This window comes from Eubalaena glacialis, chromosome 19 (genome assembly GCF_028564815.1).
Source record: "Eubalaena glacialis isolate mEubGla1 chromosome 19, mEubGla1.1.hap2.+ XY, whole genome shotgun sequence".
NCBI classification, from domain to species: Eukaryota; Metazoa; Chordata; class Mammalia; order Artiodactyla; family Balaenidae; genus Eubalaena; species Eubalaena glacialis.
In genome coordinates this window covers 52,863,443-52,887,108 of record NC_083734.1, presented here as the reverse complement: position 1 = coordinate 52,887,108, position 23,666 = coordinate 52,863,443, and the positions used below count along the sequence as shown (strand labels likewise).

General features: G+C 51.7%; 2 protein-coding genes across 5 annotated transcripts in view; one reads left to right on the top strand and one right to left on the bottom strand.

The window, feature by feature from the left end:
- SGSH (N-sulfoglucosamine sulfohydrolase) overlaps positions 1-3,068 on the bottom strand; it is a 7,640-nt gene extending 4,572 nt beyond the window's left edge. For all 3 annotated transcript variants that reach the window (XM_061176375.1, XM_061176376.1, XM_061176377.1), the window contains exons 1-3: positions 2,948-3,068; positions 1,641-1,801; positions 36-141 (exon numbers count right to left, since the gene is read on the bottom strand). In XM_061176375.1, coding sequence (XP_061032358.1) covers positions 36-141; positions 1,641-1,801; positions 2,948-3,044 — 364 coding nt within the window. In that variant the 5' untranslated portion in view covers positions 3,045-3,068. The remainder of the gene's footprint in view (positions 1-35; positions 142-1,640; positions 1,802-2,947) is intronic.
- On the top strand, positions 2,579-23,666 carry SLC26A11 (solute carrier family 26 member 11). 2 transcript variants are annotated; one of them, XM_061176373.1, is made up of 18 exons: positions 2,579-2,638; positions 2,788-3,232; positions 4,339-4,553; positions 5,116-5,308; positions 5,685-5,770; positions 7,725-7,804; positions 8,893-9,035; positions 13,181-13,356; positions 13,799-13,871; positions 16,181-16,231; positions 17,349-17,409; positions 19,488-19,543; positions 19,740-19,880; positions 20,499-20,626; positions 20,956-21,055; positions 21,507-21,640; positions 21,975-22,047; positions 22,839-23,666. In XM_061176373.1, exons 3-18 carry the CDS (start codon positions 4,341-4,343, stop codon positions 22,928-22,930), a joined length of 1,800 nt encoding a protein of 599 aa, XP_061032356.1. In that variant the 5' UTR covers positions 2,579-2,638; positions 2,788-3,232; positions 4,339-4,340; the 3' UTR covers positions 22,931-23,666. The 2 variants fall into 2 exon arrangements, with proteins under 2 accessions (XP_061032356.1, XP_061032357.1); XM_061176374.1 differs by having other exon boundaries at positions 22,403-22,919.

The following is a 23,666-nucleotide window of genomic DNA, read 5'->3' as shown; positions in this document are numbered from 1 at the left end:
CTGTCCTGCCCCTGTGGCTACACAAAGCCCCTCACCTGTAAGAACACCAGCTCGGCCCAACAGCAAAGGCAGGCTCTGCACCCGGTCGAAGGAGTTGAAGTGGTGGACATCCTGGTGCAGGCCATACATTCCGTTCTGATGCTGCCGGCAGAGATGCTGTGAGGCCGGGCGCCTCCTGGCAGCCAGGGTCCTGTCCCCCACCCCACCCCCAACGCTTCTGCTCTCCCAGGCTCGCCAGCCTGGCCCTTTGTAGGCCCCTGATTTAGAGTCCTCAGAGAGGTTTTCTCCATCTCTCACTCCCCGCCCAACAGGCCCACAGGTCCCTGCCATGGGACCACAGCAGGAAATACAATAGACTGGGAGAATGTACACTAAAATTAGGGGTGGCTTTTATTTTCTTCTTTTTGTGTATCTGTACTTTTCAATTTTTCTATCAAGAGCACACATTGTAGAGTGAAAACCACACCAACAGGCATCTTTTTATTAGCTGACTTCATTTTAGAGTGTAAAAAAAATTGTTGTACGTGTTGCAAACTCAAACAGACTAGAAAGATGTAAGAAGGAAAAATCCTGTCCTTATTCCTGTGGCTCACTGCCCAGAGGTGAGCGTAGCCTACAGCTGCCTGATTAACCTTTCAGGAAGCTTCTGTGTACAGGCCACAGTCTCCTCTTTATGTAAGCCTCCTACTCACAGCCTCAGGCTCTCAGAAAGGGACGTACAGAGCATCCCCCCGATAAAATAACACTGTGAGATAATACATCAGGAGTAAGTGCCCATGTACACCCAGGTTCACAGCAGCATTATTCCAACAACCAAAGGTGGAAGAAACCCAAGTGTCCACTAATAGAGAAATAGATAAACAAAATACGCTCTATCCACACCATGGAACATTATTCAGCCTTGAGAAGTAGTGAGGTACTGATGTGCTCGGGTGAAGCCTGGGGACATTATGCTCAGTGAAACCAGCCAGCCACAAAAAAACAAATACTATATGATTCCACTTATGTGATGTACCCAGAGTAACCAAATTCACAGAGACAGAAAGTTGAATGGTGGTTGCCAGGGGCTGGCGGAGCAGCGGGAACAGGGAGTTAGTGTTTAATGGGGACAGAGTTTCAGTTTGGGGTGATAAAAAAGTCCTGGAGATGGATGGTGGTGATGGCTGCACAACAATGCGAATGTACTTAACGCCACTGAACTGCAGCCTTAAAATAGTTAAAATGGTAAATCTTTCATTACATATACATTAGCACAATAGAGTAAGTGCCTTAAATGGCAGCTTTTATTGTCACAAAAGCTCCTGGAACAATATCACGAAAAGAGTTAACACTGAGCTGGGCAAGTACCTGCCAGGCACCTTGCTGTGAGCTTTACATATAAAGAGTTAACTTGGCCAATCCTATCGTAATCCCAGGAGTGAGGTATTACTATCACCCCATCTTACAGGTGAGGAAATTGAGGGACACAGAGATAAGTGATTTGCTCACAGTCACACAGTGGTGGAGCAGGGCTGCACTTGGACCATTTGGCTGGGGGTGGGGGAGGGAAGGTGGGCACATCCCCAGGGAGATCAGGGAGGGGTTCCCAGCAGCAGAGGCCTTGGGGGCTCTCCCTCCTCCTGAACCCCTGCTGCCCTCACCTGGGGCAGGCCAGTGAGGAGGCTGGCCCGGCTGGGAGAGCAGCTGCTCACGGAGGTGAAGGCATTGCGGAAGACAAGGCTCCGGCGGGCCAAGGCATCCAGGTGAGGGGTGGTGATGGCACTGTTGTTGTAGGCACCACTCTCAAAGCCTCCATCGTCCGCTGAGGAAGGAGGGAGACATAGAGGACCTGATAGGCTGGGCTCAGAAAGAGCAGCATGTGGGAGTGAGAGAGACCTGGGTCCTGCTGCAGTGGCCTGGCAGTGATGCCCAGGCGGGTATGATACCTCTGTAGACTTGATATCACAAAGGTGTGATTCCCAAGTGGGAATGACCCAGTGGGCATGATATTCAGCAGGCTTGTTACTTGAGTGGGAATGCCACCAGGCATGTATGAAAACTGGATGAACATGTTAGTAGGCAGGCATAAAACTCAGGGCAGCATGAGATCCAAGCAGGCATGATTCGGCAGTCCTGGGCTCTGCAGACATGCCTGAGGATGTGGATCCACGTGCCGGTTCTCTGCCAATGCCCCTGAGGTAGGGGGAGTTGAAGGGAGCCGCTCTGTAGAGTGCTGTTTAAGTTACAATTAGCTGAAGGACCTGCCCCAGACCACAAAGTTAATCAGAAAGAGTGGCCCTGGCAGACAGCCAGACCTCAAAAGAGGAAAAAATCAGGTTGCCTTGTGATAGCTGGGCTCTGGTTACCCAAGCAGGAAGTCTCGTGAACAACAGGGCGCTAGAGGAACTTGGGGTTTCACGGAGGTGGGGAGGGCCGGGGGAGAAGGCGGGTGGGTGGGTGGGGGCTGCTCCCTTCAGCCAGGAGAAAGAGAGTTAAGCCACAGTGTTCTGGGGTCTGAAAAGGGAAGGGAAACGGGGTTATCACTGCTGGGGAGAAGATGAGAGATCCAGGGCACCCTGCTCGTCTCTGAGGACTTGGGCACCAGCCCCTCTTCTGGCATCCCCTCTGCGATCTGTGGAAAGCCGCCCAGCCTCCCGAGGTGAGTGGGGACCGCAGGCTTAGCCCTGGCTGTTCTGGTCACGGTTCGGGGTACAGGGTCAGAACCGGGGGCAGGAATGGGATGTGAATGCTGGGGCCGACCCCTCCAGACCCCGCAGTGGACAGGCCGCCTCTGCTTGCCTCTCCAAGGAGCCGACCACGAAGAGTCTGGGGCCAGCAAAAAGAGGAGTCGGGGAATGAACGGCAATGGGGCCTGCAGGGCACGGAGGGTTAGCGCTGGCCGCTTCTGGGGTTGACAGCCGGCGGCCATGGAGGGCGGTGCCCGGGGTGCCGGCGGGTCGGAACTTACCGAGGATCAGCAGCACGTTTCGGGGGCGCGCCCGGTGCACACAACAGAGACCCACTACGAGGAGCAACACCCAGCAGGCCGGCCCGGAGCGACACATAGCGGCGGCTCCGGCCCGGCGCCGCCCCGCGGTCACGTGAGCACTAGCCCTCCCGCCCCCACCCTCGGTCACGTGTACATCAGGACCCGCCCAGGACCCGCCCCGGCTCCGGCTCCCGCTCCCCCAACCTCTGCGGTTTCTGCAGACCCGCTGCGGAGACGACGGGAGACCTCGAGCTGTGGCGTCCGGTGAGTGCGTGGCTGAAGGCGGCGGGGCCCGGGACCGGGTGCTCGAGTTGCCAGGGCACAGGCCGGGGTCGCTGGTGGGCGGCCGACGTGGGGGGGCGGCAAGTGGTCCGAGGGTACGGGCGCATCCCGCGGGGACCCCGCTCCCCACCCACCTCATCCCCACCCAGGTCCCCGCCGTCCTCCGCCTTGCTGGGGCCGGCAGGCCACGGACCGGCAGACGGTGTGGGTTCCCCCCCCCCGTAGACCCCAGCGTCCGGGGCAAGCGGCTTCGGGGGTGGGGGGGCCGGTTCTGTCCAGAGCAGCCCCACCGGGGCTGGGGGTGGTTTGGGACGGGCTCTGCGCGCCAGGAGCACCAGGACCCTAGAGGATGAGCACCAGGACCCTAGAGGATGCGCGCCGTGAATTACTGGGGGAGCCTCTGACGTTCTTTCAGAACCAACTAGAATACCTAAGGCTCCTCTAAGGATGTAGACGCCACAGGTGGGGGTTGGGGTGATGCGCAGCTTCAGGATGGGAGCCCTCCCACCACCGCAGCGCCGCAGTCTGCCGTAGTGGGTGGAGCCTGCTCTGCTGCGCACTTGGAAAACCTCAGGGCCTCCAGTCACCCCACCCACTCCCCGCCGGCTAAGTGTGGGTATCTCCGTGGGCCTGCTTTTCTCTGCATTGCTCCCCGTTAAATTTCCGGGGGGGGGGGAATAAAAAAAGGAAACAGATTCTCCTGGGAGGAGAAACCTTGAGTCTAATTAGTGATTAGTGTTTGAATTTCTCAGTGAGAAATCATTTATTTTTTCTGGCCAGAGTCGATGGAGGAAGAGAAGGCACCTAGGGTCTGGGCAGGTGGGGTTCAGGGAGAGCAGTCGGTGGCGGGGGGCACTCCACCTTTGGTTGACGCCTTCTCTGCACGGGCTGTTGGCTTCCTGACTCAGATCAGCAAGGTGAGGGGAGATTTAACGCATCTAGCTCCACCCCCCTGGGTGAGAAGAGACCGATTGCGCATCTCTTGATGTCTCTGGACCTCACCCTCACTCTCACCCTATTGCTGGGTTTTCTGAAGCCCAGGCACTGACTGCTGGTCTGTGTCCCCCCCTCACCCCGACTCTTCCTAGACATGTCATCTACTATGAAGCCGCCCAAGGGCTTTGCCCCGATGTCCTGCTGCTGGTCCACTGCGACCATGCAGAAGAGGCTGCCTTTCCTGGCCTGGCTGCCTGACTACACCTGGCACGCACTGAAGATGGACTTCATTGCTGGGATCTCAGTCGGGCTCACAGTCATTCCCCAGGCTCTGGCCTATGCCGAGGTGGCTGGACTCCCTCCCCAGGTGAGATGTGTGCCCTTGCTGCCCACCACATCCCTTCCCCTTAGCCTGATCCCACTCCAGGCCTTAGTGCTCACCCAGGAGCAGAGTAGAAATGCACGCATAGTATTCCCTCCAGACAAGGGGGCACCCTGGGCTCCAGTCCCATGGGGCCCAAGAAGCCTTAGTTTACAACCTAGAGCGTGTGACTGCCTTTGGGCAGACGCGTGCTCCTGTAACCCCTCTTGTCATGCTTGTCACACACAGGCACCAAGCTAGTTCTGGATTGCCTGATGGGGCCACTGGGATGACTCACTCTGGCTTTAAGAACGCTTTCTCAGAATCACAGGCTCAGACATAAGGACACGAGGCCTCAGTTGGGTGTGGGTAGAAAAGAGGCCCCGTAGTCACTGTAGGTCCACAACCTTGGGTAACAGAGGGTGAGCAGTTCACCCTGCCTGTATGTGCTGCTGTGCCCAGAATACACAATGGACCACACAGATCCCTGTGCTTAACCAGCTACACCAGGGACACTGTGCGGGTGCCGTGTGCCTCCTGGATATTCATTGCTCTCTCTGCCCAACAGTACGGCCTCTACTCTGCCTTCATGGGGTGCTTCGTATATTTTTTTCTGGGTACCTCCCGAGATGTGACTCTGGGCCCCACGGCCATCATGTCCCTCCTGGTCTCCTTCTACACCTTCCACGAGCCTGCCTATGCTGTGCTGCTGGCCTTTCTGTCGGGCTGCATCCAATTAGGCATGGGGTTCCTGCGCTTGGGTAAGACACTCAGACCTTCCTGTCATGGGGACGGGGGGTTGCAGTTCTGCTCTTCCTGGGGTACTGAGGCACCTCATTCTGGGGATGCCCTGCCTTCAGCATTTCCTTTGCATTCCAAGGGCTATCCGTGTGTGTGTGTGTGTGTGTGTGTGTGTCAAGAGGGGTGGCTTTCAGCTCTCCTCTATTGTGCTCAGAGGCCAGGACACTTGGAGAAGTGCCCAGGGCCTCAGTCCCTAGTCTCTTTCCTGCTCTCCAAACCAGCCCAAACAGGGTATGCCACTAGTCTTTAGACCCAGTCCCACCTTTACCACCTCTCCCAGCCCACACTGACCCAGTGGGGCTGGGACCAGCTTGGTGTTCCCTGTTGGCTGTCCAGGGTTCCTGCTGGACTTCATCTCCTGTCCCGTCATTAAAGGTTTCACCTCGGCTGCCGCCATCATCATCGGCTTCGGGCAGATTAAGGTAGGCACCCTAGTTGGCCCTGGGGCATCTGCTGGCTAGCAGGACCAAGGCCAGGTCCTGATATGTGTGGGTCAAACTTCTGCTATTTGGGGGCTCAGAGCCTGTTGTGCTGGCATGAGTCTCCATTAATAAAATCATCCTTTGGGGGAGATACTGAGTGATGGCCAAGTTCTACAACAGGTAATTTGGGGGACCAGTAATGACAGCTCCCGCTCTTGCTGGAGTTTTCATGCCTGAGTGCTTGGTTCACCTCACAGAGTCCTGCCCCTACTGCATATTGAACCATTGGGCCTTTACAAGTCACAAGTGTACTGCCAGAATTCTGACAAGTAAATTGCTCCCCAAGCTAATTTAGCTAGGTGATTTCACTTTTATGTCTTTCTTTTCCAATTTTTTGTTTAATGTTTTTCAAACATCGTGCTTTTTTATGTTTCTGTTTAAACACCTATGAGAAGTATTGGAATCAGTGATCATCGGTTATCTGAGGATATCATTTATTCTCCTTCCATTGGGTTCTGCATACCTGGAAGGCAGACACTGTTTTACTTCCAACGTGGCCGCCCAGAGCTGTGCTTGGGTGTGCAGAATGAAACTGAGCTGAATCGTATAGATTCAGGGACACACACACACACACACACACGCCTCTCCATGGTGTGGTTCCCACAGTCAGGCTCTGCTTCATTGTGGCCCATGACAGTCTTCACAGATGGAGGCTGAATGAGAAAGTAAGAACATGAAGCCCAAGAGGGTACGTGTGAGAGAGAATAAAGTAGTTGACACGTCACTGGGTGCTGGATTAAACTCTCCCTATGTTTAGTTCTCAGAAGTTCTTTGGGAGGTAGGCTCATTATTATCTCCACTTACAGAGGAGGAAACAGCCTAGAACAATGTGGGTGAATTCGAACTATAGATTATGTACACATATATGTCAGGGTAAGCTTGGCAAGTGCCGTTTCGTGGGATGCTCTGTCCTTTATTCTGGAAACATTATTTTTCATTTTTAGTGTCAAGAATGTTCTTTTTTCATAACACAGAGAGAGGGTAGCTGCTTTATGCATTCGTATTTGGCAACCCTAGGCCCTTGTCTTCAAAACCTTGACTAGGTCATGACAGTCATCTGAGAGCCTCTAGGCTGGGGTGGGGGTCCTCTTGACCTGCCCACGCAGGAGTCCCTATCCAGGACAGAAGCCGCTGTCCGTGTCTGCCCTTCCCCTTCGGGGGCTGTGTACACAGTGGGTTCTGGGGTCCTTGGAGCCTGATTGCCTTGGGAGTCTGGGCCTCGACCTCCCCTTCTGATCCCAACCAGATAAAGAACTAAAGTACAGAGTGGCGCCCCTTCTCCCAGCCGAGGACCCCCGACCTGGCGGGGTCCCCTCAGCGCTCCTCCTCGGAGGACCTCGGCGCCCCCTCGACCCCCGGCCGTCCAGGTCTGCCCACCTCATGGCGAGACTTTCCCTTCCGACAGGGGACGGGCCCCGATGGGCGGGCCTCCGAGTGACGGACGCGGCCTCGGGCCAATGGCGGTGAGGTCTGCGCTGTGAAGGGCGGGCCGCTGAGTGATGGACGGGAATGCGAACAGATGGCAGCCGGGCCTGAGGGGGCGGGCCGGGCCCCAGACCAGGGAGCAGTTGAACCAGTCTCCTTGGTTTGAGGTGGCCCAGACTGATTTTCCTCAGATAGGAAAGTAATTTGCAAAGACGTGCGACAACATGAACATTGTGAAATACCGTCAGCACCCCCACTTCCCCCCGGGAGGGATAACTTTGATCTCCTGCCCTTGGGGACTTTGGGAATGGACAGATAGGCCCGGGAGAGCCAGGAGATGTTTTCCCCCAGGAAGGGCCCTTGGTGGGGCGGGGTTCCAGGTTTGGAACAGTATCGAGATGCTGCAAGGGATGAGTTTCAGGCCTTTATATCGTAGAAGGCTGTCTAATCAGAATCTCTTGTTTGACAGAACCTGCTGGGACTGCAGCACATCTCCAGGCAGTTTTTTCTGCAAGTGTATTACACTTTCCACAACATCGGAGAGACCAGGTACCGGCTGGCTGTGTTTCTCCCCCCGCCCCCATAAGTAAGCTCTTCCTTCTAGATCCCTCTCCCGGTTCCCTCCCCATTTCCACTCCCAGGTGGCATTTATTCCAATCCTCTGGGATCTTGCTGCTCAAACAGGGGTCCCGCGAGCAGCACCGTCGGCATCACCTGGGAGCCGGTTAGAAACACAGTCTGGCCGGCCCAGACCTGCTGAATCAGTCGGCTTAATAAGAGGCCCAGGTGGCACATTGAAGCTTGAGAAGCTCTGCTCTGGTCAGTCCAGTGCACCAGTCAGCGTGACCCCATGCAGGGCTTTCTCCTGTGGTTGAAGTGAGAAGAGACCATATGAAGGAAGGGCAGGTGGTCTCTCGTTCGGAGTTCATAGTTCAGTGAGCAAGAGAACCACAGGGCAAGGGAAGGCAGAGGCCAACAGACACGCAGGCGCCGGGGGACGGGCGGCAGGTGGAGAGAGTTCCTACAGCAAGCACATCACTCAAATGGAGGGGCTTCTCTCAGAGAGCAAGCAGGTTAAAGGGACAAATTGGAGATGTAGCTCGATGAGCCCAGCTGGAGGCCAGAGCACCTCTCTGGCTGGAGGGGCAAGAGGAAGAAGTGACCTGGGGGGAGCTGTAGGGGGAGCTGCCTGGAGGGAGTGGGGGAGACCCTGTGACCATTCTCTCCTCCCCTTCTGATCTGCTGCTGAGGTTTCCTGGCCCATAAGATGCACCTGGTGGGGGTCAGCCACATGGGGGGCAGTGGAGATGGAGATGGACCGGTCAGAGAGCATCATAGGCAGTCAGGAGTGAATCTCCCAGAACTGCCGAGACCTGTGTAGCCCAGAGAGCTATGTGACTAAAAACGTGAGCTGGTAGCGCGCCTACGGCTACCACTGTGATCTGGGTTTCAGCTCCCAGGGCCTGTGTACCTACTAAGTTTCGAATAAAGTTTTGAAATGGAACAGGGACACAGGTTACTTAGGAAAAAACAAAAAGAGCATTCGAGAGAGAACGTTTTCCAGCAGAAGCAGCAACCAAAGGCCGGAAGGCCTGTGCTATCAGCAGGTTTGGGCGGTGACTGGTGTCTGTCTGCAGGGTGGGCGACGCAGTGCTGGGACTGGTCTGCATGGTGCTGCTGCTCGTGCTAAAGCTGATGCGGGACCATGTGCCTCCCGTCCATCCCGAGATGCCCACTGGCGTGCGGCTCAGCCATGGGTTGGTTTGGACTGCCACCACAGGTGAGGGGGCCTTCTGGCTGAGGGACCATTTCCAGATTTGTCCTGCACAACCTGGCCTCACATTGTAGTCACCCCAGGAACCCGAATTCCACCCGGAGAGATCTTTACGTCACTCGCTAAGTGGTTCTGATACGCATCCAGGGCTGAGAACTCTGTTTAGCAGCAGAAGTTCTCAGCTAGGGATGATTTTGCTCCCCCCACCCCCACCACCCCCCCCCCCGCCCCCGGGGGACATTTGGCAATGTTCAGAGACATTTTTGGTTGACACTACTGGGCAAGACTGTTTCTGGCTTCTGATGGGTGGAGGCCAGAGATTTTACTAAACATCCTGCAATGTACAGTCTCCCATGGCAAAAAAATGATCTGGCCCGAGATGTCAGCAGTGCTAAGGTTGAGAAGCTCTGGCAGGTCTCTGGAAGAGAAAACAAGTTCCACTGAGACAAACTGGTCCTGTTTTAATTGTGCAGCTGCAAAGGGTAAACATGTTGCTTCAGGCCTGGAATCAACAGGTTGAGTCGCAGTTAACCAGAGGATCTGTAAAGAAAGGCTGAAGTAAAAGGCGGCGAGATGAGGAGAGTTAGTGGAACCATTGGCTGGTTGAAGGGCCATCTCGGGGTGGGGGTGGGGATGGACATCTCTCCACTGAGCTGCCAGTAGGTGACACAGAGAGAGAATGGCAGGTACAACAAAGCAAGGAAGCATTGATATCTACTGAGCCTTTCCAGAGCTGAGGGGAATGGAAATCACCCCGCTTGGCCCTACTCCGCAGCCATGAAATCCAGCCAGTTGTGGGAGGGAGGAGGTGGCTAGATTTCAGCCCTTGAGTCACTTCCAGCTTCTCCGGCTGTCCCCAGTCCCAAGAGTCACTCACCACACCCCATTCTGCAGCCCAGAGGCCATGGGTAAACGCTGAGCGCTTGGGAGGGTGGAAGAGCACTGGGTTTATGGTGAAACTACTGGTTTCAAGTCCTAGTTTAGCCACTTACCTGGCACTTGCATGAGTCACTTGTCAAAATTTTATGAGCTTTAGTACAGTCATCTGTAAAATAGTGAAAACAGGCTCTGTTGCCTAAAACTTGACACTCAAAGTGTGGCCTCTGACCAGCAACACAGGCATCCCGTGGGAGCTTGTTGGAAATGCAGGTTCTTAGGCCCACCCAGCCCTCTGGCGCAGAATCTGCACGTTAACGTGCTTGTCAGGTGACGTGTGGGCACACTGAGGTCTGAGAAATGCTGCTCCAAAACCCTGTAGGCTTCTCAGGGACTACTGTCTTCTTTCTCTCCAGAATATGTGGTGTGTCCTTAGGAAACTAGTTACTGAGCTCCCAACTATGTTTGTTAAAAAGTCACCGTTTCAGCTTGTATTTTACCTGTGTGAGGACAGGTTAACCTATAGTAGTACCTTGTGTTTGTTTAGCAATTTGTAGAGAATTTGCTTAGCCCCAGAACACTCTTGTGGGGTAGGTGGAACAGTTGTCATTTCTCCCCTTTTGCAGATGAAAAAGTAGAGACTTGCAGAAATTGAATGAGCTGTAATCTGACATACAGTGATGGATGGCTTATAAAGCATTTTACAAACATCACTTCTTTTGATTCTCATAGCAGCCTTGAGGGTGGGATATTATTTTCCCTGTGTTGCCAGTGAGGAAAATGAGGCTCTGAAAGGTAAAACAGACAAAGCAAATAAGACTTCTCAAGGTCACATAGCTAGGAGCAGGCAGAGTGAGGACTTGCTCCCAGGTCACTTGCCCTTTTTCCTGATCAATTGATCGAGAAGGGTATCGATTTTATTTATCTCACAGAACCAACTTTTGATTGCATTGATCTTTCTGTTGCTTTTGTTTTCTCATTAGTAGATTTTGCTCTGATCTTTATTATTTCCTTGCATTGGCTGATTTTGAATTTACGTTTCTTTTTCAAATTCTTAAGGCGGAAACTGAGGTCTTTGAGACCTTCCTTCTTTTCCAGTATAGTGATTTGGGTCATAAATTTCCCACTCAGCACTGCTTTAGCTGCATCCCACAATTTTGATAGGTTGTGTTTCCATTTTCACTTAGTTCTAAATACTTTCTAATTTCCATTTTGACTTCTCTTTTGAATTGTGGATTATTTACCCTTTGAACCAGGAGCCTTTTAGGAATTAGTTTCCAAATATTCGGGGATTTTTAAATTAGTATTTTGCTACTGATTTCTAACATAATTCCATTACGATCAGGGAACAAACGTTGTACATACATACATATGTAGGATTATAATTTTCTCTGGAAATGACCCCCTTTATCCTGGTAACATTCTTTGCTCTGAACTCTACTTTCATGTAGAGCTGCTCCAGCTTTCTTTTGGTTAGTATTAGCATATGTTTTCCCATCCTTTTACTTTGAACCTATTTAACTTATTTGTGTCTTTATGTTTAAAGTGTGTTTTTTGTAGGAAGCATATAGACGGGTTTTGTTTTTTAATACAATCTGATGATCTCTGCCTTTTCACTGGGGGGGGTGGGGTAATGTTTACATTCCATGTGATGATTGATGTATCTAGCTTTAGATCTACCATATTGCTCTTTGTTTCCTATTGTCTCATTTCTTCTTTGTTCCCTTTTCCCTCTCTTTCTACCGTCTTTTGGATTGAGTATTTTTCGCTGATTCCTTTTTTGTTCCCTTTATTGGCTTATTGGCTCTAACTGCTGTGTGTGTGTTTTTGTTTTTGTTTTTGCTTGTTTGTTTTTGGTGGTTGCTTTAGGGTTTATCGTATACATCTGTATCTTAATACAGTATACATTCCAACTTCACGTTGATATAAGAACCTTATGACCAGATACATCCATTTCTCCTCTTCTAGCCTTTGTGCTATGGTTGTCATATATTTTTCTTCAACATGTGTTTTAAATCTCTCAGTCATTATTGTTTCCACTTTAAATATGTAGTTACTTCTAAAGATGTATAAGTAATGAGAACAAAGTCTGTTATATCTTCCCACATTATATATCTTTCTGGTGCTTTTCATTCCTTTGTATAGATGCAGATTTCCATCTGTATCATTTTCCTTCTGCCTGGAGAACCTTCTATATTGTTTCCTGTAGTGCAGGCCTGTTGGTGATGAATTCTTTCAGCTTTTGTATGTCCAAAATAGTCAGTGTTTTACTTTCATTTTGGAGGGTAGCTTTGCTGGATATAGAATTCTAGACAGTTATTTTCCTCCTCCACACTTCAAAAATGCTGTTCTCCTGTCTTCTGGCCTGCTTTGTTTCCTACAAGAAGTCTGCTGTCATTCTTTCATTCCTCTAGATATGACCTTTTTCTCTGGCTGCTTTTAAGATATTCTCTTTATCATTGGCTTTAGGCAATTTGATTATGATGTGCCTTGTTGTAGTTTCTTTTTTTTTTTTTTTCCATGTGTCTTGTCCTTGGAATTCACTGAGCTTCTTGGTTATGCAGGTTTGCAGTTTTTATCAAATTTGGAAAAATACTCAGCCATTATTTCTTCAAATCCTTGTGCTGTCTCCCCATGCCACTCCACGGTCTTTCTTTGTGGACTCTGACACATATTAGGTTACTTGAAATTGTTCCACAGCTACTGATGCTTAGTACAATTTTTCAATCTTTCTTTTCTTCTGTGTGTTTCATTTTGAGATTCTATTGCTACATCTTCAGTTTCACTAGTCTTTTCCCTGTAATATCTAATCTGTCTTTAATCCATTCAGTGTATTTTTTGCCTCAGACGTTATGGTTTTCATTTCTAGAAGGTCAATTTGGGAGATATTTGGGTATATATACACAGACACTGTTGTTCCATGTATTTTGTCCAGTTTTTAGTTGTTTTAGGCAGCAGAGTAAACCTGCTCTGTTTCTCCATCTTCAAAGTGGCATCACCTTGGGAGATCTGATCTCAAAGTCTTTCCAGCTCTGCCTTTGACCGTGCAGTCACTGGTGACCAGTAGATGATATGCGTGCTGGCCCTGTGTGTCACCACTCCTCTGTTTCCCCATTGTGCGTTTTTCATGGTGTCATGTGTTCATGCCTGCCATACGGTTGCTTGTATCCATGCTGTTTCCCAGGCTGGGGAGGGGTCTTCCACCTCCTGAGGTGTATTTGCCCCAGTTACCCAGACGATCCAGGTTTCACTGACAGTCTCTCCCCCTGTCCTAGCTCGCAACGCCCTGGTGGTCTCCTTTGCTGCCCTGGTCGCATACTCCTTCCAGGTGACTGGATACCAGCCTTTTGTTCTAACTGGGAAGACACCGGAGGGGCTCCCTGATGCCCACATCCCTCCCTTCTCAGTGACCACTGCCAACGGGACGATCTCCTTCACCGAGATGGTACAGGTGGGTAGAGACAGGGAGCCAGGCCAGCTTGGCTGAGGCCGCAGCGGCCCCTGGGCCTGGGTCTATCTCGTAATGCATCCGCTTAGTGACGGGCAGCTCTGAACTCAGCTAGGACTGCTGTCCTCAGGAAGGGGCGTCTCTAGTGCAGGGACAGGTAGGAATGAATTCCAGATTAGGCACAACCTCAAAGGACACCACATTTATTTTTCTACCTTGAGCCCAGGGGTGTTCCTGCCATCGTGGACGCTAGCAGAGCAGGAATTTGTTGTGTTCTGCTGTGTGTCGTGTTCCTTGCAGTGTGAGCTCACAGCCCTGCAGCTGAAGTATGTTTGCTTCTGTCAGACATAGACGAGTCAGTGCCTACCTTATCAGGTCACTGACTGGTCAGACCTCTTCTGTCCTTCCCCGGAGGGTCACTTACCATCCCTGTCTCCTCTCTCAGGGCATGGGGGCCGGGCTGGCTGTGGTGCCCCTGATGGGTCTCCTGGAGAGCATTGCAGTGGCCAAATCCTTTGGTAAGATGCTCACCACCCACGCCCTCCCTGGCATCTCAACCCGGAGCCCAACCTGCCTTGCTTGCCTGCACTCCTGCTTGCTTTTTATCTGCTTTGATTTTTAAAACTTTGAATTTTTATCCAAGTAATACATGCTTTTTTTAAAAAAAAAATAAACCTACAGTAAAAATAGATTGTCAATGAAAACTCTTCCTGTGGCTGGAAATGTTTGACAGTCCGCTCTCTGTGGACATAAAAGGTCCTGCATTTAGCCTTTGCCAGTTGAACTTTCTGCGCGTGGTGTAAACACTCCTCCCGCCAGGTGATTGCAAGCTGAATGTGGAGTTTGAACATTCAAATCTTGTGGTAACATATGAAATAGCTACCATCCACTGTACAGATAGAGCTAAATAACCTCATCAGTCATAATGAAAGGTAGTAAAAATAAATTAGAAACCGATACATTTTAAGTATTATCTTTGTTTTTAATATACTTTATTTAATTGACAGTTTTCATTTAATTGGTAATAATAGCTGTATTTGATACCGTGTTAGCAAAATTCCTAAAAATTTGACAAGGTGCCCTTTCCGAGTGTCTGAGCACACCTGGCCTGTCCCCTCCCAACCCCTGGAGAGGCTGGGAAGCGTTAATCTACTTATATGTTTGCTGCTCAATACTGATTCCTTCCACCTGAGCTGAGGCTGCCAAACCTTTCATGTGTCCCTGCTTCTGTCTTAGGTGCCTGGACTTTTGTTCTGTGTTGTCCATGAGGATGATGTGTTTCTTCTGTTTTATAAGAGGGTTAAGTCCTTTGTTTGGATTTAATTTGACTCTAAAGGTTAAAATTCAGATATATGACATGTATGTTACTATGACTACCTAAATTGTGTTCACTGCCCAGCCCAGGTTGTGCCAGAATTATGTTTCCTTCTCTGAAGTTCCAGCATCTGGATCCTTAGACCACTCCCAGGAGACTATAAACCAGTGTTCATTCTAAAGGATTTTCCTTTCTAAACACCAGCAGTTGCTCAAGACCACGCTGCATTTCAGTTTGCGACCTGTTCAGCTTACAACTTTCTTGTTCAGTTTCTATTTTTCTGATCCTTTTTTTTTTTCTTTTTTTAATTTGGAGGGGCATATCTCAGAATCTGCATGTGACAGATTTTACTCATCTTGTCCATTACTTAGAAAACTCTCCATTTTCTTTCTTTTTTTTTTTAAATTTATTTATTATTTTTGGCTGTGTCTTTGTTGCTGTGCGTGGGCTTTCTCTAGTTGCAGCGAGCGGGGGCCTACTCTTCGTTGCAGTGCGCGGGCTTCTCATTGCGGTGGCTTCTCTTGTAGTGGAGCACAGGCTGTAGAGCGCACGGGCTTCAGTAGATGCGGCACGTGGGCTCAGTAGTTGTGGCTCATGGGCTTAGATGCTCCGCAGCATGTGGGATCTTCCTGGACCAGGGCTTGAACCCGTGTCCCCTGCATTGGCAGGCGGATTCTTAACCACTGCGCCACCAGGGAAGCCCTCCATTTTCTTTTGAAGTCGGCTGACTGCCTGTGCTCATTTGTAAAGCTTGTCATGCTTTTAAATCAAGGCTTAGTAAACCACAGCCTGCTGCCCATCACCTGCGAATGGCTTTTGCATTTTTAAATGTTTGAAAAAAAATCTAAAGAAGATTCGGATTTGATGACACATGAAAAGTATATGAAATTTGTATTTCGGTTCACAAGTAAGGTTTTATTGGAAGATGGTCTCTTGTTCACTTGTTTCATGTTGTATGGTTGCTTTGTGCTATAACGGGGAGCTGAGCAGTTGTGACAGAGGGTGTGACCCTCAAAACCTAAAACATTGACAGTCTGGCCCTTTACAGAAAGTTTACCAACCACTGTCTTAAGATTCATGCCGCTCCATAGTTTCTCCCTAAATCTTTCCGCTTATGTCTCTGGGCCTCATCTGAGACTTTCTAGTCATCTTGACTTGCAACCAGAGAGCTTTTTAGTTTAAAACATCTTTCCCTTATTATAAAAGCAATACATGTTTGTTGCACAAGATATTGAAAGTTCAGAAATGGATTAAAAAAAACGAATCACTTATAATGTCCTTCACTACCCCAATTAACTAACATTTCGCTGTACGTCTACTTTTTTTTTTGTAAACACACGAAGACGTGTATACATTTGCATATATGTATATATTTTATCTGTGTTTATACCTTCTATTTACAATCATAGACAATGCTGTAGGGAGAAATGGGTAGCCTGTTTTATCATTTCATAGACAGTTTCCTGATGATATATATCTAGTGACAGTGTTTTTATTGTCTGTTCTCTTTAGCTTCTCAGAATAATTACCGTATTGACGCCAACCAGGAGCTGCTGGCCATCGGTAAGACTCCAGTGGCGGGTGGCTCTCGGGGTCTGGGTGGTGGAGGTGCTGACACTCAGGGTGCAGAGCTGGCCCGAGTGGGGCCCATTCTCCCATCTCAGGTGGTTCAGTTTAATCCCTAGGAGTAGGGTGCCAATATCTAGTGTCTGACTGAGGCTCGCTGAGCACCTGCTGTGTACCAGACCCTGAGGGCTGTGGCCTGTTCTGTGCCTGGGAACGCCTGGAATGTTCCACCTGGGCTGGGGGTGGGGGCTTCCAGGGCGAGGGTCAGGTTGGTGAGGAATGTGGCCAGGTAGGATCTCAGGTGAGCCTGCTGATTGTGTGGGATCTTGGCTGCCTGTGCCTCGCCCTGTGCCTCCCTCCAGGAGTGGCAGGCGGATGAGTAAGGACTCAGGTGGGCCCCAGGCTTCCTGACTGTGGAGCGGTGCATCCCAGGTGACACCTGAGCTGTCTCGAGAGCAGGCCTTGAACCTGCGACCAGTTGTGGGTTTTGCGGAGCCAAGGAGACCATGGTGGTCTTTGTGAAGGCCCCTGGGTGAGGTGGGTGCTGACGAGCTGATGGTGATGAACTTGGGCTAGTTACCTCCGTTCTGAGGTCCCAGCCAGGTTCCGGGCATGGGTGTGTCCAGTACAGGTTAATCAGAGGCACACAGGGAAGGCAGCTTACTGGCCATGACCTTCTGCCATTCGCCTTGGCTGGTCATCTTGTGAAAGTGTGGGTTTGAAGGAACTCAGAGTAGGAGGGATGCCCGCAGGCGTACTGGGCACTTCAGGCCTGTCTGTGCACACTTGCCTTACTCAGCCATCCCCCTTTCTGGGCAGGAGGGATTCCTCATTCTGTTATACATGGGAAAAGGCGTATTTCACTCACACAGGCAAGGCTGGGGTCAGAACTGCTTTATAGCTAGAATCAATCTCAGCGCACTTGGCAAAGATCATGGTTTGACTTTCCTAGAGGGAGAGAGAACCAGATATAGGATGCCCCACTGGGTAGTTCCTCTCACCTTCTGTCTTCCTGTTTCCTTTCTGGTTTTTATCTCCTTCCTCCCCTTCTCCTTTTTCTCTCTATTTTATGCTTCTCGTCCTGGATGAGCTTTTTCCTTCCGTTTCTCCACAGGCCTGACGAACATCCTGGGCTCCCTCTTCTCCTCCTACCCGGTCACAGGCAGCTTTGGCCGGTGAGTGACCACGTTACCCCTTCTCTGTGTCTCCAGGGAGGTCCCCGCCCAGGACAGAGGGTCCTTGTCCAGCTTGAAGAACCAGGTTCCCCCTGCGGGGCCCTTGCCCACGTCCTGAGGTCGTTTTCACTTTTCTCCACATTGGTCCTCTCTCCCTTGGTCAGCTGTGACGGTGTCTATGGGGAGACAGGAGGGGACTCCCTCTGCTTCCCTCACCATCTTGGCAGGTTTTCTTTACCCCGATACACAGTGCTGCAGTTTAACATTAAAAAGATCCCCGTGCATGGAAATGCTCCCAGCATCTTGGTGCTGGAGTTAATTCCTGAAAGATAGTGGAGGTGGGAGGGACTGCGGCTCTGCCTGAGGAAGGGGCAGACTCTCGAGTGGGGTTGCCATATGGCCCCCCCGAAAGGCAGGAGGGCAGGGCGGGAGGGTGGCCTGTGGCTTGAAGGAGAAGAGGAGGTGTCAGTGCCCGGCCCTCAGGCCAAGTCCTGGAACCTGACCCAACCCCGAACACTAAACCTTCCCGACACCCCAAACCACCACGTCGAGGGGGCACAGGGCACACCGTTCGACCTCCCGCACCTCAGCATCCTCGTCTGTAAAGCAGAGTCAAGACGGGGCCTGTCTCGGAAAGTTATTCAGAGGATTTAAAGGAAATCACATAGAACGATGCTAGTGACTTGGTAGGTGCTGTAATAGCGTTTATGTAGTAAAACCTCTTTTTCAGTTTAACTTTTTATATGCTCTTGTTGGCATAACTAGTTTGCGAGCCTGTTCAGTCAAGGTCATATTTTGTGTCCCCTGGTATCTAGCACAATTCCTTGTATATAGTGGGTACAGGAAAAATTCTGTGAGTATTTAACCAATTAATGAAATTTCTGCCTAACTGCTTAGAGGTTAAAGGTGACTTTTTAGAAGGCTTTCGTGGAAATGTACAGACAACATTTATTTCTGGAGGAATACGGGTGGGCACAGGTCACGGTTGGGGTATGGGGTGCGTGGGGGAGGCAGAGTCCTGTACTGTCGTGGGAATCAAGTCGTGGTTCTCTTGTCATCTTGGTGGCGGCAAAGGGAAATGTGGCCTGAGGACCAGTTCTTTGGCAGAGAAAGCTCGTGGCATTTGGGTCTGAATATAGTTTTTCAAATAGGCAACATGAAAAAGAAGCAAAATTAACCTCTAATTCCACTGTTAGAATTATGGTGTTTCTCCTTTTATGTTTTTTATTGTTGATACGTACATACATATACACGTATGTGTACGTGTATCTACGTATGACTTATACATGTACATATATTCCCCCCCACTGGACAGATGATTGTCAGCATTTTTCCATATCAGTAAAAATAAGCGTCTGCATCCTCGTTTCTCGTGGTGGCGGGGGATTCCATTGTAAGGGGGTGTATTATTTTGCCAGAGCTGTCTTAAAATACCACAGGCTGGGCGGCTTAAACAAACATTTACTTTTCACAGTTTTGGGGGTTGAACATCCAAGAGCAAGGTGCCGGCAGGGTTGGTTCTCCTGTGACCTCTCTCCTGGGCTTGCAGATGGCCGCCTTCTCCGTGTCCTCAAGTGGCCTTTCCTCTGTGTCTGTGCATCCTGGCTTCTGTGTGTCCCATTTTCCTCTTCGAATAAGGACACTGGAGTAGGGCCCACCCTAAACGCCTCATATTAACTTAAACGCCATTTTGAAGGTTCTTTCTCCAAATACAGTCACTTCCTGAGGTGCTTAGAGTTAGGGCTTCAACATTTGAATTGCAGGGGAGGGTGGGATGCAGTTCAGCCCGTAACAGAGTTTTAATTTATGGCACCCCTGTTGGACATTTGGATTTACAACCAGGCCTCTCTCAGACGTACCGATCCATTATTTGGGGTTAATTGAGAAGGCCCAAGAGTCCCCCTGGAGAGAGGACCCAGCGCGCCAGTGTCTAAGCCTCTCCACTAGGTGGCGACGTTGGTGGGTCCTCCTATTCCCTCCGGATCCTGCATCCCAGGAGACCAGCCACAGCATGTGGGCCCTCGCCTCCCCTGCTCTCCCGGCCCGACAGCCACTAATGGGTCTCTGTTGCCTTCCAGGACGGCTGTGAATGCCCAGTCAGGGGTGTGCACCCCAGCAGGGGGCCTGATGACGGGTGAGCACCCCTTTCACAGACACTGTGTTCCCCCTGTGTCCGCCGCAGTGAGATAGGAGGAAAGGAGCGGAGGGAGCCCAGGGTGTGGGTGCCGTCAGCTCTGGCGCCTGGCTGTGTGCCCCAGAGCAGGGACTCCTTGCTGGGTGGGAGTCTGGGCGGCAGGGCCATGAGGTCACAGCACCCCACGCCCCTGCAGGAGCCCTGGTGCTGCTGTCACTCGACTACCTGACCTCACTCTTCTACTACATCCCCAAGTCTGCCCTGGCTGCTGTGATTATCATGGCCGTGGTCCCCCTGTTCGACACCAAGATCGTGGGGACGCTGTGGCGAGTGAAGAGTATGTATCTCCTGTCCGTCGGCACCAAGGTTATCGATGGTCCTCCCTCTGCCATTGGCCGCTGCCCAGGCTGGCCCAGCTTGGGGAGAGACGGGGGCTTTGGGGTGACCAGCAGGGCCCATGTCATAGCCTCCCTTTCTCCACTGGTCATAGCGGCTCAAGGTTCCCCAGAACCTGCAATTCCTTTACTGTAACAAGTTTTTGTTCTCTTTTGTTTTTCAAAGCAGTTAAGGGATTTATGTGGCTTTTACATCTAAGAGAAGTCTTGGTGCCTCCCTGGTCCTCATATCCCTTTTTCCTTGGTCCCCTGAGAAGTGCCCACTGGGACCTCTTCCCAGGGGCAGGGGACCAGGCCGACCAGGCAGGTCTTAAGGGCCCCTCGCCCAGGTAGGGAGGGATTTCTTGCCTCTGACACATCCTTGAGCTGGCATGGCCTGTCAGAAGCATCAGTCCCTAGGTCTCTGGATGGGGGTCCCTCGGGAGCTGTTTGGGGTCCACGACACCTTCACTCATTATGAGAAAAGCCATGCACGAGGTGTCTCTTGTCAGGGGGCTTGGGTAGCTGGGAGCCGAGCTCGCTGAGGAGGGGCCATTCCTCAGCTGGACCCCCTCTCCCAGGGCTGGACTTGCTGCCCCTCTGTGTGACGTTCCTGCTCTGCTTCTGGGAGGTCCAGTACGGCATCCTGGCAGGGACCCTGGTGTCCATGCTGATTCTCCTGCACTCCGTGGCCAGACCCAAGATACAGGTAGCCCATCTGGTCTCCCTGAGGGGGACCTGCTGGCCTCAGGGGGCCGGTGGGGTGAAGCATGCCATGGGCAGACCCTTTGACCCCGCTGACTTGCATTTTGAGCTCTTGGTGTGATTGTGGCCCGAGGCACTGCCAAGTGACCATTCACCTAGCGGATGGTTTGACCTTCTGGTCATAACCCCACAGTGCTGTCCTGGTGCGCGTGGGGCTGTGGCGCGGGTGGGGGTCCCGCCAGCTCTGCACCCTCCCGTCCACCCTAGACCTGGAAGAGCTGCCCTGTTGAACTTGCCTCCAGGGCTCACTGGCTTCCCCCCCACTGTCCCCAGGTGTCAGAGGGCCCGATGCTGGTCCTGCAGCCGGCGAGCGGCCTGCACTTCCCTGCGATCGAAACCCTCCGGGAGGCGTTACTGAGCCGGGCTCTGGAAAGTACGTGGCCAGATGGGCTGCAGTCACCCCCAGCTCCCCGCCACCCTCTCAGCAGGGGTTCCTGCTGGACCCCAAGACCCTGCTCTCAGCTATCAGGAAGGAGCGCGCCCATCCTTGGGTCCAGGGGGTCTCGGGCGTCTCAGAGTGGCGTCCAGTGGACACCCGCCCACCGCGTGTGCATGCAGCAAGGGTGGCAGTTCCCCAACATGTGTCCCTGAGGGCCCACTCCTTCCAGGAGTTGGTATTTAGGGGAGAAAAGGGTCTGTTTGCCTGCCCTATGAAGGAAATGGTTGTTGCTGTCTCCAAACAGCTAATGTTTTGGGTTCTTGTCCTTTCGCCTGCCCGTCCCCACTGGGGAGGAGCTCTTGATGGCCTTGTTTGGCCCCATGCCCCTGGCCAGAGCCTTTTCTGGCAGCCTCTGCCTGGTGTGACCACTCCCCTGTCCCCCCAGCATCCCCGCCACGCTCTGCAGCCCTGGACTGCACCCACATCTGCAACATTGACTACACGGTGGTGCTGGGGCTCGGGGAGCTCCTGGAGGACTTCCACAAGCGGGGCGCCACCCTCGCCCTCATTGGCCTGCAGGTGGGTGTCGGCATCTGCTCTCGAAGTAGCCTGTGAGGTCTGTGTTGTCACCGTCCCCATGTCGAGGTGAGGATGCCAAGGCCCAGAGAAGCTGAGTGGCTTGCCCAATGTCACACAGTGAGGAAGGCGGCTGGGCTCCTTTCTCGCGGCACCTGGCTGCAGAGCTCTGCTTGTGTCCGTTACATCATGTGTTGTATTTGCAGAGCACTCATCTCCATGTCCTTCAGAAAGTATTCACTTAAGAAGTGTTCCTCTTACAGAGATGTGGGTTAGCCTGTGACGTGGCTTGCTAGGGCAAGAGCATTCCCACCTGCAATCACCGTTTGTCCCACAGGTCCCCGTTCTCCGTGTCCTGCTGTCAGCTGACCTGAAGGGCGTCCTGTACTTCTGCACCCTGGAAGAAGCAGGTGGGTGCGGCCAGTCATCAGAGTGAGAGCCACGGCAGCCTGGCTGCCCACACCCCACAGGGTCAGGACGGCAGGACAGAAACCCTGGGAGATGGGAGGGTCGGTGCTTGAGTCCAAGAGTGGGGAGCACTCGGACGAGGGTGAGGCAGCCGACAGGTTGTCAGGGGGCCATCTGCTCGGGGGTTTTATTTTTTAGGACTGTATGTGCGTTTTTAATTGAGGCACAGTTTACATACAGTGAAACGCACAGATCCTAAATGTGAGTTTGAGTCCTGACACATGGATGCAGTGGGCGTCCAGTCAGGATGTAGCTTGTCTCCATCGTTCCAGAAAGTTCCCTCTTTCTCCCTTCCAGTGACCCCCCACTAGGGGTAAGCACTGCTCTGATTTCTTCCACCATCGGTCAGTGTAGCCTGTTCCGGAACTTCATGTAGTAGGATCAAGAGGATTCTTTTTGTGTTTGGCTTCCTTGGCTCAACTTGGTGTCTGTGCAATTCATCCATGTTGCTGCTAAAGCAGCCAGACGCTGATCCGCAAGAACTGGATAAGCAGATTGGGCCCAGCCGCACCATGGAACCCGCCCAGCAGTGAGGAGGGTTATCGTGGCATGGAGAGTGGTGAGGTGCTGGTGGAGACTTAGGTGAAACCGGCCCAGGGCTGGAGACATCGGCCCAGGGACCTTAACTCCCCAGGCTTGAGGCCCCCAAAAGGCCAGCCTTTAATCCCATTCTGTGAACTGACCTATCCTTACTTCGCTTTTTTGGTGTTTGGAAACCTTGTGTTTTCTGCAGAGAAATACTTGAAGCAAGAACCAGGGACCCAGCCCTACAATGGCAGCGAAGACTCTGTTCCGGAACACAAGATCGCCCTGCTGAAGGCCTGATTGGGCTGCCGATGGGCGCCTGACATCAGAGGGTCTCACGGAGGGTTCTGGTCACTGTGATGCCGGATGCCGCCTTGCAGCTGGATCTGAGAAACCTGAGTAGGTGTCCCAGAGGAGGGGGAGGGCAACTGCGTGGGGGTCCACAGGTGGGACTCATCCCTTCTTCTGAGATGATTGAAAAACTACCTCCCTGCTCTTCCTGGTATGAGAACTCTTTTTTTAAAGAGTGGTTTGGAGAACACTTTCTAGAATGGCAGACCACTTGAGAAAGGAAAGGGCAGGGATTTCAATCTGGTCTAGGAAAGGAGACCTCTCGCCCCAGCCGCTTCCTGGATTTCACGGGAAATGGGGAGGGCGGGCATCTCTCAGGTGGGTTCCCTTCTTGATGGCGGCGGCTGAGCTGTTGTTGGGAGGAAAACCAAGGTTTGCCAAATGACTTCAAGTGTCTATTAAAAATAACTTCGTTGTGTTTTCTAAATTAAAATAAGTAATAGCTTTGGTGTTTTTGTAAAAACCATAAATGCTTATTGTAAAAACTACAGGTAACCATCCCCCCCCCATCCACTTTGGTGATAGCTCCACACCTCCTCCCTCCAGTACACGTACATGTGTGTACGTTAGCATGTGGGTGTGTGTTTACAGTCATGTAAATGGGATCATTTCATCCATGGTGCTCTGTGACCCACATTTTCATGCGGTCATTGCTGTGAATTATTTGTTGTGATAATAAACAGAA

Excerpts from the sequence above, each read along its gene's own strand:
- SLC26A11 (XM_061176373.1), top strand. The coding sequence starts at position 4,341 with ATGTCATCTACTATGAAGCCGCCCAAGGGCTTTGCCCCGATGTCCTGC. Across the intron at positions 5,309-5,684 it reads CATGGGGTTCCTGCGCTTGG|GGTTCCTGCTGGACTTCATC; the intron begins GTAAGACACTCA and ends TTGGCTGTCCAG. Across the intron at positions 17,410-19,487 it reads GTCACAGGCAGCTTTGGCCG|GACGGCTGTGAATGCCCAGT; the intron begins GTGAGTGACCAC and ends GTTGCCTTCCAG.